The sequence below is a fragment of the Protopterus annectens genome, chromosome 10.part0 (genome assembly GCF_019279795.1).
Source record: "Protopterus annectens isolate FY-2018-M chromosome 10.part0, PAN1.0, whole genome shotgun sequence".
NCBI lineage: Eukaryota > Metazoa > Chordata > Ceratodontiformes > Protopteridae > Protopterus > Protopterus annectens.
In genome coordinates, this window is record NC_056744.1 from 1,820,366,854 (window position 1) to 1,820,382,027 (window position 15,174).

Below are 15,174 nucleotides of genomic sequence, written 5' to 3' on the forward strand. Positions count from 1 at the left end.
TGAAGGAGGGATTGGTCCTGAGGGACACCCTGTCCGCATGAAAGACAATTAAAGGCTCCACTGCCATAAGGGCCTGTAAATTCAGACACCCTTCTTGCTGAAGTAATTGCTAGAAGGAAGGCTGTTTTCCAAGAAAGGAATTTCAACTCTGCATTTGCAGATGGCTCAAAGGGAGGTAAAGTGAGCTTTTCCAGTACAAAGTTAAGGTCCCAGGCTGGAGTAGGGGCTCTCCTGGGTGGCCTTAAATTATTGGCCCCTCTGAGGAACTGCTTCAGTAGTTGACGAGAGAAGGGTGGTTCTGTATTGTAATGAGCTGAAATGGCTGTGGCATGAATTTTGATGGAGGAAAAGGAAAGGCCCTTGCGAAGCATCTCAGTTAAGTATTGAAGAATCTGAGGTAAATTGGGTGCTGCTGTGCCCATCCCCTGAGTCTGGCTCCATAAACAGAATCTTTTCCATTTTTCAGCATAGGATTTTCTAGTACTAGGCCTCCTTGCCTCCAGAATGACAGCTATCACTTGTTTACTGAGGGATAGTAACGGTGAGATCAGGTAATTAGCCAGGCTGCCAGGTTCAGGGTTTGAAGCTGTGGGTGCAGAATCTGGCCCTCCTGCTGGGACAGCAGGGGAAGAGTCTGATGCAGGTGCCATGGTGCCAGCAGTGACATTGCTCAAGAGGGGATAACAGTGTTGGCGTGGCCAGTCTGGTGCAATCAGTATTGTCCTTGGTTTGCCCTGTTCGATCTTTAGTAGAACCTTGGAAAGGAGAGGCAGAGGGGGAAAGGCATAAATTCTTAGAGGGCCAATGCCTACTAAATCTGGGAGGCTGTACTTGCAGGAAATCTTTAACAGTTTGCATAGGTTTAGCTTTTTCCTCCATCTTTTTAAGTACTACTACTGCTTTGCTGCCAAACAGGCGGTCTTGGTTTAAGGGAGCATCCAGCAATTTAGCTTTAACAATCTGGCAAAGATTGCTCCTTAAGTCAAGCATGCCTTCTAAGTACAGACCCAGTGACAGTAGCCCTGCAAGATGCCTCTAATGAATCAAAACCACATTGCAAAGTATGTTTTTCAACTTGTTCAGCAGAATGCATTAAATCCTGTAAATCTTTATTTTCAGCATAGCCAGGAATCATTTTCTGTTTACGCAATCCAATAATATGCTGCTGATACTTTAACATATGAAACTGGCAGTTTAGGGCCCTAATGGCCAAGGTTGCAGAAGTGTATACCTTCTTACCCCATCTATACAGCGCCCCGGAATCTCTATCAGATGGGGTAGGATTTTTGGCAGTTGTAGCCTTAATGCCCTTAGGTCCCTGTGAAACAGTCTCAGGATCTGCAGTAGGATTTTTAGAGAGGAACTTGTGAGAGTCAGGAACCCTGTAATACCCATCAGGTTTTCTGGGAGCAGGAGGTAGAGAGTCAGGGGCCAGGCTAGATTCCGAGAAGGCATCATACACAATGTCCAGTACAGGAAGGATGGCCAAAGGCCTGTGTTTGGGCAGGAGTAAGAAATCCCTAAGCCTCTTTTTGGAGTCAGAGTAATCCTGGTTCTCCCAGTGAAAATGCTCCCTAAGAGTAAGCAAGGTTTCACCAAAAGTAAATCCTGGTCATCAGAGGAAACGGAAATTACAGAGTCCTGATCAGAAGAATCAGAAGGAAAAATCAGTCCTAGGTCTCTTAGAGGGGGAAGGGTGGCTTCCCCTGATTAGAGTAATAAGGTCTTCAGCCATTCTTATCATTTGCTTTTTAGGCATAAGGGCCTGACCATGCGGTCTGGGCGTCGGTTTTCTAGGCATGGATCGAGTTTTAGGCCTTGAAGAAGAAGATGGAGTCAGTTTAATATGCAAGTCAATAGGCCTGAATACACCCTCGGAAGCCGGTGCCTGCACAGCGGTTCCGGACCCATCCAAGGCAGAGACACCCACAGGTTCCACAGTTGAAGCATCTTGCGGCATACCAGACTCCGAATGGGTCTCAGTAGAGGCCTGCGAATCTGAAGTAGCGGGCATCAGGGGCTGCGAAAGTGCCTCACTGAATACCAGCGACTAGCTTAGGAGAAGTGTCGTCGGCAGCTTTGGACCTATGCGGTCTGTCTCGGTCTTTATCTTTGTGTTTTTTCTTAATGTCGGTAGTCGGGTGGCTTACTGAAGCCATTTCTGGATAATTGAACAGAGTACCAAAATATTTAGAAGCGTAAATAAACAGACGATGAATAGTTCGAGGTTTGAATAAGGCACAATACCGACAGCGAGGTATGTCGTGGTCTGGGCCTAAGCAAGGAATGCAGTACGAATTCAAATCTTTATGAGGTATTTGCTTCCCCCAAGAAATACAATTGTTAACTTTTACTGACTTCGGTTTAGAGCAAGAAAAAATTCCCCCCAACAGGGTACTTTGCTTAGTTGAAGACGTCTGTTCTGAAATTCGAAAACGAAAATTTCAGGAGTCGGCCGACCGGCACTTGCGAACTGCTTCTGCTTTGGGCACCGCACGGCAAGAAAGACTGATGTAATGGCGTTGGCTGCATGCTTTATACCCCTGACTACCTGACGTCATGGAAGATGAGACCGCAACCGATGCAGGACACAAGACTGACAATCAGGCCGACTGAGGGCTACTGCAAGCAGATAACCCAAATGTGATGACTACAACAGTGAAACATGAACATCATCAGGGGGCAACTTAAGCTTTAGCCATTTAAGTGGAGATTTGAGAGGGCAAGATAGAGTGGAAGGGAGTGGGCACTTTGTATATTGGCTTCCTTAGATACTGTTCCAGTCAATCTGCACTTGTGCACAAACGTACAGGAGAATGTAAGCAGCACAAGTCCAAAATGAACTGCAAGTGTCTTAAAATTCCATCCAAAAAGAAGTCATTCATTGAGGAATAGCAAGGAGAGGTAGTTTCAGCATTATATGTCTTAGAAATAATGGCATCTGCACAGACACACTATTCAAAGAAAGCAAAAGGGTAGAGGAAAACACCCCCAGATTTGTACAGCTCATGTTCATGCACATGACATGTAACAAGATGGCATACTATGCTGGTTGACAGGGTACTGGCGCGTGCAGGCACACTTGTTAAAGGCAGTGCATTGAAGTAACTCCTGCACCACACCTGATGCTGGCATCGTGAAGGTTACCTAAATGTGTGATCCTGCAACAGCAAGGACAAGTTCAACCACATTTCAAGTAATTTTCTGAAGTGCCGGGCCTAAAAAGGGGACCCAACATGGGGGGGGGCTGGTAAATCTTTCTCACTTTGGGCCATCATGCACAGGAGACTAAGCGGAAGGGGCTTAGGAAGAAGAGCTCTCCATAGTTCTCCATCCTCAGTGCTACTCTAAATACTAATCATAAATCTCAGTGTCTGCTCCTTGGATCAAGCTAGTTAAGACATACCTACAATTAACCCCCCCGTACAAGTCCACTAATACTGCACCTCTTGAAGACCCCCCCAGTATCTCCCAGGGAGAAATGTAAATATAAATCTTTGCTAGTCAAGGTTGATGAAGCAAATGTGGGGAATGAGATTTTTTTCTCAAGAATGGGCTTTGCCTTCAAGGGGGTTACTGAACAATGTTCACCCTCCAAATTCTCTAGTCTTCTGATGGCGCTCCAGTAAAGGATTGGGGCTGCAAAGTAGAACTTCACTACCAACTGCAGTGCTGGGCACTTCATCACCACCACTCCCTGAGTAGTGATTCAGGACAAAAGCTTCTGCTCTTGCATAAGTGGGTGTCAGGTATGAACAGCAGACAATTGTGGCAGTGTTTCAATGCCCCCCCCCCCCCCCCATTCCCAGGCAGCGCACACAGTAATCTGGCAAAAACACACACTTGCGTGACTCTGGTATTTTAGAACTTTTCCTTGTCAAACAACAGTGATTCAAACTGTGAGCATCAGAAAATAAACAGCAGGTATAGGGGCAAAGCTTAGTCTCACAATGTGATGTAATAAAACAGGACATGTGCCAACAAAGGGTGTACCCACTTCTCCCAAACATGGGAGATTTCACGTAAATTGTGCTGAACTGGAAAGGACTTAAAGACCGCCTCAGTCATATACCCAAGAAAGGCAGTTCTGTCTCATCAGTCTTGTGCTTATGAGGAGTGTGTAAGACTTCTGCTGTACAATGATCTGATTTCTGTGCCAGAGTCTGCTACTAGGTACAACACTGCATGTTAAAGACAATCTTCTTAAAACCCAACTTAAGGACACAGACTGCTGTAAAAATGCGACACTTCTCATGCCAAATATACAAGAATGAAAAAAAAATCATCACAGCACTTCCATAAAAATCATTTTTAACTTCTGAATAATCTCAAAATGACCAGATTCTGAATTTTACCAAAATTCTTCCTACCTACAACCCAAAATTCTATAATTTATGTTAAGAAAGTTTCAAAGGAGATTGTTATGTTATCAAATATAAAATAAATTAAATAAATACGTTCTGGTAATGCTGAAAAATAAAACCATGACTTGCACACACTTTCATGCAGGTTCATACCAAAACACTATGTAGTACATCCTCTCTATGTAAGCCTGTAAACTTTTTCCCCTTTTGGGTGTGCTGTGTAAATGTTGGACAGACATAAAACACTAGATGCAAAATGGGGAGTACTGATTATCTGACAAAGCAAATAAATTTTCTGAAAAATGGAGACTTCTCAATATACTGGCAATTCTTCCTTTACATCAATGGGGACCACCCCCCAAGTATACACTTAGTGAACACACCTGGAATCCCAACGGCGATATGGGCGATCTCTGGGGCCTGGAGAATCTCGCCTGCGTTTTCTGATTGGAGATCTACTACTTGACCTTCGTGATCTATCCCGATCTCTGTCTCGATCTCTATCTCGATCACGATCACGATCTCTGTCCCGATCTCTATCCCGGTCCCGATCCCTATCACGATCTCTTCCCCTATGGATGAGATAAACATGAGCTGTCCACAATGCAACTGTTCATCAGAATGCATGGTTCAAAATGGATACAAAAACTCTGACCAACAGACAGAATTAGTGAATGACAAATCAACAGAGGGCAATGGGCGGGGAAGAATCAACTGACAAATTCACTTAAATACCGGCACACTTCCAGCTAGGATCATCCTTGTACTGAGAAATCACAACAATAAATGAGTATCTAAGCAAAGGACACAATGAGGCTGGACACTACAAGGGATACAAAGTAGGTTTTGAAGAACAACACTGTCACAAAAAAAAAAAAAACCCTCAAATTGCTTTTGATAACGCGTAAAATATCTAGAATTTACATTGAACTACATCTGCACAGCAAATGTTTTCTTTTCACCGACGGTTGGGTGAATGCGGGGTAGAAATACTTGATGTAGGGTATGGATGATGGTTACAGCGGGGCTTGCTCCTGTAGTACTTTGCTTTCCTGACAGAAACAGCTGGCCAAAGAGGAAAAAAAAGTCGTCTTACTATAACCTGGCATCTGTATTGTCTTCATTCATCCTCACGACAGGTTTTTGGATCCGGCTCGGGCACTTTCCAGACTTGGAACCAATTCTCAAGCGCTTCCCTCCTACCCACAATGCCCTACATCCACCCAACTACCTCAGATTGAGTTTGCCAAATCCAGGCATGCTACACTAAGACCAGCAGAAGTGGCTCAGACACAGGACTCAATGGTCCATAGATCATCCAGATTCCTCAAGAAGAATGGCAGGAGGATGGTCGGGTGGGAAGTGAGGGTGAATGAAGACCAAACACAGATGCCAAGTTATGGTAAGACATAACTTTTTAATCTGATGTATCCTTCCACTCACCCTCACATTAGGGTCAGAGTCCCCAGATACAAGAACCTTGAGTGGCTCTCATGGAAGGACAGGCTGGCGTATCGAGTCAAAGGAAGCCCTACTCCTGGAAATAACATCCAACTTGTAATGAGATACAAAGGTGTGATTATTATACCATGTAGCTGCCACACAAATGTCATCAACAGAGGTTCTGGCATAGAAGGCAGAGGAAGTAGTCATAGCTTTGGTAGAATGTGCTCTAGCAGGTTTAGGTAACTGCAACTCTCTGGAGGAAAAAATGAAAGAAATGCAGACTGAGATCCATTTTGCCAAGGTAATTTTCGATACCACTTCTCCAAGTCTATTCGAAGAAAGCTATAAAATGCTGATCAGACTTTCTGTACTGCTTGGTCCTATGTAGATAAAAAAGGTAGCTGACTATGAACATCTAAAAGGTGTAGAACATACTCCCGTTAGAAAAACTGGGAAAGAACACTGGTAGTTGTATGGACTGACTGATAGTGTTCTTTAGCTACTTTATATATAAAGAACAAAGAACAGATTAGAGAGCAAGGATGCTATATCTCTATGGAACAGGATGCAAGAAGGTTTAAAAGAAAGCTTGAAGCTCAAATCTTCTTGGTGGAAGTCACAGACACCAAAAGGATTGTTTTCCAGGACAGAAACTATGTCTCAAGTAGCGGCAGGTTCAAGGGGGCCCGGTGTCAATGCCTGCAGCACCAGAGAAAGGTCCCAAGGAGGAGAAGGATCCCTAATTGGTGGCCCTAACAAGAAGACACCCTTCAGAAAGATTTACATAATCTGAACGTGAGTAAGAAACAAAGTACAGTTGTGTACACTTACCATAAATGTAGATGTTCGAGTGTATTCACTGTTGCAGTCATTACACTTGGGTAATCCTGCTGGCAGGTTGTCCTCAGTCGGCCTGAATTCCAAAGTCTTGGGTCCTGCGTCGGTTGCTGTCGCCCCTTCCCTGATGTCAGGTCGTCAGGGGTATAAAAGATGCAGCCGATGCCATTTTCTTCAGTTTTTCTTGCCTAAATGTCAGGTGCCCCCTAAAGGGTAGCCAAATTTATATATATTTATATATAAAAACACATGCACCAATATAACCTTTACCATCATCTACAAGCAAATACAGGGGTTGTATAAATCAGAGAAGGAAAAAAGTTCCAGCAGAAATAAGGGGGATGGTGGGTAACCTGGACTGCAACAGTGAATACACTCGTACATCTACATTTATTTTAAGTGTACACAACTGTACAAGGTTCTTCGTGTTTCACTGTTGCAGTCATTACACTTGGGTAGAGTCCCAAAGCTGTGGACGGGAGGCTGGAGCTAAACAGCATTAGGAGCGGCTATGAGGCCCTGCAGAAAGTACAGTTTTGTACCTACCATAAATGTAGATGTTCGAGTGCTAATACAGCTGCAGTCATAACAGATGGGTTATCCTGCCGTCAGGCGGGTCCTCGGTCGGCCGAATTCCAAAGCCTAGGTCCGGCGTCGGTTGTCGTCGCTTCTTCCCTGACGTCAGTGCGGTAGGGTTATAAAAGAACCAGCCGACGCCATTTTCTTCAGTTTTTCTTGCCCCAGATGTCAGGTGCCCCCAGAAGGAAGGCAAAACATAAATTTATGTAATAATGCAATCTAACAATCAAAAAACAGTAGTTGCAAGCAAATACACCATAAAAGAATACCCCAATCAGGTTGTATGAGGAGATGTTTGTCATTAGGCCTGTCCCAAGAGGGGAAGGAGGGAGGGAAACCTGGACTGCAGCTATTAGCACTCTAACATCTACATTTATGGTAGGTACAAAAAGTACAGTTTTGTACCTACCATAAATGTAGATGTTCGAGTGCTAATACAGCTGCAGTAATCACAGATGGGTTTTCAGCCGTCAGGCGGTCCCTCGGTCGGCCGAATTCCAAAGTCTTGGTCCGGCGTCGGTTGTTGTCGCTTACTCTTCTGACGTCAGGAAGGCCAGAGTATATAAGGCACAGCCGACGCCATGTTGTTCAGATTTTCTTGCCCCAGATGTCAGGTGCCCCCAAAAGGAAGGCAATACATAAATAAGACTTATCTACATATGCAAGCAATGCAATGTAATGCAAAATCAGTGTAAGCAAGCAAATAAAACACAGCAGGATAACCCAGTCAGGTGGTATGAAGAGGTTGTTAGGCCCCATGCCTTTAGTAAGTGGGGAAGGAGGGAGGGAAACCTGTACTGCAGCTGTATTAGCACTCGAACATCTACATTTATGGTAGGTACAAAACTGTACTATGTTCATCGTGCATACAGCTGCAGTAATCACAGACGGGTAGAGTCCCAAAGCTATGCATAGGGTGGTAGGTACTATGAGGAACTGGGTTGAGCCAGAATGCCCTGCAAAACAGCAGTGGCAAAGCCTGCTCTAGTCCTGGAAATATAAGGGCAGGTGGTAGTGTTTTGTGAAGGTATGTACAGAACTCCAAGTGGCTGCCTCCAAAATATCCTTAGTAGGAACGCCTCTGAGGAAGGCTGTAGAGGTGGCTGTGGCCCTGGTGGAGTGAGATCTGATACCAGTAGGGACAGATTTCCCATGATAGGAATAACAAAACCGTATGCAGTGGCCAATCCACTTGGAAATGGTCTGTTTGGTAACTGGTTTCCCTTGAACCCCTACGGCATAGGACACAAAAAGTTGTTCTGATTTCCTGAAGGACTTTGTTCTGTCCAAATAGTAACGTAGCTGCCTATGGATGTCTAAGGAGTGAAGCAGCCTCTCCCCTTTGTTTTGAGGGTTAGCATAAAAGGTAGGTAGGTGTATGGCTTGATTTAAGGCTACCCTGGAAACACTTTTGGCATAAAGGCTGGGTTGTTACGAAGGGAAACCCTGTCCTGATGGAAGATGAGGAAGGGCTGCACCGGCATGAGGGCCTGTAGTTCAGAAACCCTACGAGCTGAAGTGATGGCCAGAAGGAAAGCTGTTTTCCAGGACAAATATTGCAGATCTGTTGAAGCAGCAGGTTCAAAGGGAGGCAATGTTAATTTTTCTAGTATGTAGTTAAGGTCCCAGGCTGGTATTGGTTGCTTCCTTGGAGGTCTTATATTCTTAGCCCCTCTGAGGAACTGTCGTAAGAGTGGGTGAGAGAATAAAGGAGGATCCGTGTTAAATTCTGCAGAAATGGCTGAGGCATGTATTTTTATGGAAGAAAATGAAAGTCCACTGTTCAGCAGTTCAGCTAGGTACTGTAAAACCTGAGGCAAGTTCAATTTTCTAGGGTCCTGGCCTCTTTTCTCATTCCAACAGCAAAACCGCTTCCATTTTGCGGAGTAAGCTTTTCTAGTAGATGGTCTTCTGGCCTCCAAAATGACATCCTGCACCTCCTTGGAGAGTAGGGACTGTTGTGGTGTCAAGGAATTTTCCATGCAGCGAGGTTGAGTGTTTTCAGCTGACTGTGAAGAGTTTTGTAGCTGTTCTGAGTCAGTAGAAGAGGCATTAGAGGCAGGGACCAGGGAGGAGTATGTGTTAGGCTCCGCAGGAGTGGATACCAGTGTTGCCTTGGCCAATCTGGAGCAATCAGTATCATCCTCGGTTTGTCTGTTCTTGCTTTCAAAAGCACCTTGGGCAGAAGAGGCAGAGGTGGGAATGCATAAACTATCCATGCTGTCCAACTGAATGAAAGGGCGTCCACTTTCCAGGCCTTTGGATGAAAGGTCCTTGAACAAAACTTTTTCAGTTGATGGTTCCTGTGGGAGGCAAAAAGATCTATGTCTGGCCTCCCCAACGCTTGGATTATCTCTGTAAACACCTGAGGATGTAACTTCCATTCGTGTGGATCTGTCATATTTCTGCTTAGAGTGTCTGCCAGTGTGTTTTCCAGTCCTGGCAAGTACTGTGCCTGAAGTTCGATTTGTCTTTCCAGAGCCAAGTTCCAGAGAGTCATGGCTAGTCTGCACAAGGGGTATGAATGTGTTCCTCCTTGTTTGTTTATGTACCACATTACTGTGGTGTTGTCTGTTCTCATCAGTAATTGTCCTGGATGCAGGAAGTCCTTGAAAGCTATAATTGCATTTATTACTGCTAGCATTTCTTTTTGATTGATGTGAAGGTGCTTTTCCTTTTGGGACCATCTGCCCTGAATGCACCTGTCCTTCATGTGCGCCCCCCAGGCGTAATCTGAGGCGTCTGTGGTTATGACTTGTTTTGCTTGAGGCTTGCAGAATGGAAGGCCTGTGTTTACTTGACATGCTTGGGCCCACCATAGAAATTCCTTTTGCAAACATGGAATAATTGGTATAATTGCTTCCAAACTGTGACTGTGTTGAGACCATAGATTTTTTAGGTACCAATGAAGTTTCCTCATATGCAGCTTTGCACATGGGATTAGAAGAATGCAAGATGCCATGAATCCCAGAGCCTGCAGGATTTTCCTTGCAGTAAGCCTGGTACTTTTTGCTAGTGTTTCGAAGTACTGAGATAGTTGCCCTTGTTTTTCTGGCGTAAGATATGCCATCTGAGTGTTTGTGTCCAAATTGGCACCCAGGAAGGTTATTTTCTGAGATGGTGTTAGCCTTGATTTCTCCTTGTTGATGGTATAGCCCAGAGAAAGCAGTAACCATGTCACATATGCCAGATGTTCCAGTAGTATGCGTTTGCTGTCCGCTTGGATCAGGCAGTCGTCCAGATAAGGGTAAATTTGTATCCCTTGAAGTCTGCAGTAGGCAATCACTGATGCCAGGCACTTTGTGAATACTCTGGGCGCAGTAGATAAGCCAAAGGGCAATGCAGAGAATTGATAGTGGATTGAACCTGCAAGAAATCTGAGGTATCTTCTGCAGCTTTGTCTGATTGGGACATGCAGGTATGCCTCCTTGAGGTCCAATGTTACCAGCCAAAACTCCTTGCCCAGCATGGGAAGAAGTTGCTGTTATGTGAGCATCTTGAATTTTGGTACGAGTAGGAATGTGTTTAGGATGGATAAGTCCAAAAATGGGTCTCCAGTCGGTTCCTTTTCTTGGTACAAGAAAAAGCCTTGAATAAAAACCTTGACCTTGTTGGTGTGTAGGTACCTTTTGTATAGCTCTCATGTTTAGGAGCTTTGAAATTTGCAGTTGTGCCTCTGCCCTTTGATTTTGTGGCAGGTTTGGCATGCCTCTCATTTTTGGAAGAGTGTGAAATTGAAATTTGTAGCCTCTGTTTATAATGTCCAGTATCCATTTGTCTGTTGTGACTATATGCCAATTGCTTGCAAATAATGCTAGTTTCACTCCCAAAGGTGATGCCAGCTGAGACTTGCTTGGCATGGAAATGAGGGAGTCATTGAGTTTGCTTCCTGTATTGTTGTGCACTGTCTTCACCACCTCTTGGTGCTGTAGATTGCCATTGTCTGCCTCTATATGGTCCTTGTGATTGCCCTCTGCCCCTTGCGCGTCTGTATCTACCTCTTTGGGGCTTGTCAGTGGCTGGAAAGGACCAGTTTTTTGAAGGCCAATTTCTGCTAAAACGTGGTGGTTGGACCTGTAAGAAAGCCTTGACAGTTTGCATAGATTTGGCTTTTTCTTCCATTTTCCGTAGTATGTCCTCAGCATTAGTACCAAATAGTACATCCTTTTGTAAAGGAGCATCAAGAAGTTTAGCTTTGACATGATCAGGTAAATTTTGTTCCCTAAGCCAGGCATGTCTGCGAATGACTGATCCGGTGGCAGCCGCTCTACTGGAAGCCTCTAGGGCATCATAACCACATTGTAAGGTGTGTTTACCCACTTGCTCCGCACTATGCATCATATCCTGTAACTCCTTTAAATCTGGTTGTTCAGGTTGAGACATTTTGTTCCTTAATTGTGATAACAGGTACTGTTGATATTTAATCATATGAAACTGACAGTTTAAGGCCCTCATGGCTAAGGTGGCCGAGGTATATACCTTTTTACCCCACCTTTCTAGAGATCTGGATTCCCTTTCTGCAGGGAGTGGATTCTTGGCAGTGGAGGCCTTTAATCCCTTGGGACCTTGTGAAATGGTTTCAGGGTCAGCATTATGGCCTTTGTAGAGAAATTGGTGAGAGCTGGGTACTCTGTAATACCTATCAGGTTTTACTGGTGCAGGAGGCAGAGAATCAGGGTTAAGGCAAGCCTCCGAATAGACATCATCCAGTACATCCAAAACAGGGGGTATAGCCAGAGGTCTGTGCTGAGGTAACCAAAGAAATTCCCCAAGTCTTTTCTTGGAATCTGAAAAGTCTTGGCCTTCCCAATGGAAGTGTTCCCTCAAAGTGTGCAAGGTTTCCACAAAAGAAAAATCCTCTGGAGGAGATACAGAAGGAATGGACTGTTCTGCATCCGAATCCTCAAAAGGGGAGTAAGAGTGTTCCTCTGCATCAGAATGTTCTGATAAAATGGATCCCTGATCAGAAGAGGGAGATTCTTCCTCCACTCTGGGTCTCTTGTCAGAAGGGGACTGAGAACCTCTGATAAGAGTAATTAAATCCTCAGCCATTTTAAGCATCTGTTTCTTAGGCATGGGTCCAGGAGATGGGCCCTGTGCAACAGGCCTTGTGGTGTGCCTGGCTGCTTTGGATTTAGTAAAAGCCTTTATTGAAAAAGAAGATGAAGGCCTAAATACACCATGGGTGGAGGTGGACCTGTCCACATTAGTAGGCTCGACATTAGCAGGGGCTTCGGTTGTAGTCTGGGAAAGGGCTGAGGACCCAGCGGTCTCAGGTACAGAGGACACCGCCAAAGGAGTGTCGTCAGTAGTCAGGGACTGCAAAGGCGTCTCGCTGAGAACCGGACCATGTGTAGCCTGTTTTGGCGTGGTGTCAGCGGGGACCGCGGGTCTCGCGTGTCGGTCCTTTTCCTTGCGTTTTTTGGACAAAACGGTAGTCGGAGTGTCCGACGACATTTTATAATCAAAAGCTTTACCAAAGTAGTGTTGGGCGAACTCCGCCCGACGCTTGATAGTGCGTTTATTGAAGGTAGCGCAAAAGCGACAGCCCGAGACGTCGTGGTCTGGGCCCAAACAAGGTATGCAAAGGGAATCGAAATCCGTATGCGGTATTTGCTTCCCACAAGAAATACAATTATTAACTTTTTCTGACATCGGTCTGAGGCAAGAAAAGTTTCCCCAACGGGGTACTTAGCTTTAAAGAAGACTTCGGTTCCAATTTTTTCGTAATTCAGGAGCTGGCCGACCGGCACTTGCGAACTGCTTCTGCTTCGGGCACCGCGTGGCAAAAAAGACTGAAGAACATGGCGTCGGTTGTGTCTTATATACTCTGGCCTTCCTGACGTCAGAAGAGTAAGCGACGACAACTGACGCCGGACCAAGACTTTGGAATTCGGCCGACCGTGGGACCGCCTGACGGCTGAAAACCCATCTGTGATTACTGCAGCTGTATGCACGATGAACATCTGTACTATGTTCATCGTGCATAAAGCTGCAGTCATAACAGATGGGTAGAATCCCAAAGCTAAAAAGGGGTGGCAGGCACCAAGTGGAAAGTACAGTTTTGTACCTACCATAAATGTAGATGTTCGAGTGCTAATACAGCTGCAGTAATCACAGATGGGTTCTCTGCCGTCAGGCGGTCCCTCGGTCGGCCGAATTCCAAAGTCTAGGTCCGGCGTCGGTTGTAGTCGCTTTCTCTCCTGACGTCAGTGAGGCCGGAGTATATAAGACACAGCCGACGCCATGTTCTTCAGTCTTTCTTGCCCCAGATGTCAGTTGCCCCCAGAAGGAAGGCAATACATAAATTATGTTTATATGTATATACAAGCAAAGCAATATAATCCAAAATCAGTAGTTGCAAGCAAATAAACAATAGAAGGATAACCCAGTCAGGTTGTATGAAGAGGTTGTTAGGCCCCATGCCTTTACCAAGTGGGGAAGGAGGGAGGGAAACCTGTACTGCAGCTGTATTAGCACTCGAACATCTACATTTATGGTAGGTACAAAACTGTACTATGTTCATCGTGCATACAGCTGCAGTAATCACAGATGGGTAGAGTCCCAAAGCTACGCACAGGGTGGTAGGTACTAGGAGGAACTGGGTTGAGCTGGAATGCCCTGCAACACAGCAGTGGCAAAGCTTGCTCTAGTTCTGGAATATAAAGGCAGGTGGTAGTGTTTTGTGAAGGTATGTACAGAACTCCAAGTGGCTGCCTCCAAAATATCTTTGGTAGGAACTCCTCTGAGGAAGGCTGTAGAGGTAGCTGTGGCCCTGGTGGAGTGTGATCTGATACCTGTAGGAACAGATTTCCCATGATAGGAATAACAAAACCGTATGCAGTGGCCTATCCACTTTGAAATAATCTGCTTGGAGACTGGCTTCCCTTGAGCCCCTACAGCATAGGACACAGAGTTGTTCTGATTTCCTGAAGGACTTTGTTCTGTCCAAATAGTAACGTAGCTGCCTATGGATGTCTAAAGAATGCAGCAGCCTTTCCCCTTTGTTTTGAGGATTGGGGTAAAAGGTAGGAAGATGTATGGCTTGATTTAAAGCTACCCTGGATACTACTTTAGGTATAAATGATGGGTTGGTACGAAGAGAAACCCTGTCCTGATGGAAGATGAGAAAGGGCTGCACCGCCATGAGGGCCTGTAGTTCCGAAACTCTACGAGCTGAAGTGATAGCCAGAAGGAAGGCTGTTTTCCAGGACAAATATTGCAAATCTGTTGAGGCAGCTGGTTCAAAAGGAGGCAATGTTAATTTTTCTAGTATGTAATTAAGATCCCAGGCTGGTATTGGTTGTTTCCTTGGTGGTCTTATATTCTTAGCCCCTCTGAGGAACTGTCGTAAGAGTGGGTGAGAAAATAAAGGAGGATCCGTGTTGAATTCTGCAGAAATGGCTGAGGCATGGATTTTTATGGAAGAAAATGAAAGTCCACTGTTCAGCAGCTCAGCTAGATACTGTAATACCTGAGGCAAGTTCAGTTTTCTAGGGTCCTGGCCTCTTTTCTCATTCCAAGAGCAAAACCGCTTCCATTTTGCGGAGTAAGCTTTTCTAGTAGATGGCCTTCTGGGCCTCCAAAATGACATCCTGCAATTCCTTGGAGAGTAGGGTCTGTTGTGGTGTTAAGGAATTTTCCATGCAGCGAGATTGAGTGTTTTCAGCTGACTGTGAAGAGTTTTGTAGCTGTGCTGAGTCAGCAGAAGAGGCATTAGAGGCAGGGACCAGGGAGGAGTATGTGTTAGGCTCCTCAGGAGTGGGTACCAGTGTTGCCTTGGCCAATCTGGAGCAATCAGTATCATCTTCGGTCTGTCTGCTCTTGCTTTCAAAAGCACCTTGGGCAGAAGAGGCAGAGGTGGGAATGCGTAAACTGTCCATGCTGTCCAACTGAATGAAAGGGCGTACACTCTCCAGGCCTTTGGATGAAAGGTCCTCGAACAAAA

The 15,174-nt window shown here is 45.2% G+C and overlaps 1 protein-coding gene across 6 annotated transcripts in view; it reads right to left on the reverse strand.

Moving 5' to 3' along the window:
* Window positions 1-15,174, reverse strand: part of LOC122814063 (serine/arginine repetitive matrix protein 2-like) — a 1,651,944-nt gene that overhangs the window by 156,390 nt on the left and 1,480,380 nt on the right. For all 6 annotated transcript variants that reach the window (XM_044086671.1, XM_044086672.1, XM_044086668.1 and 3 more), the window contains one exon: window positions 4,748-4,936. In XM_044086671.1, coding sequence (XP_043942606.1) covers window positions 4,748-4,936 — 189 coding nt within the window. The remainder of the gene's footprint in view (window positions 1-4,747; window positions 4,937-15,174) is intronic.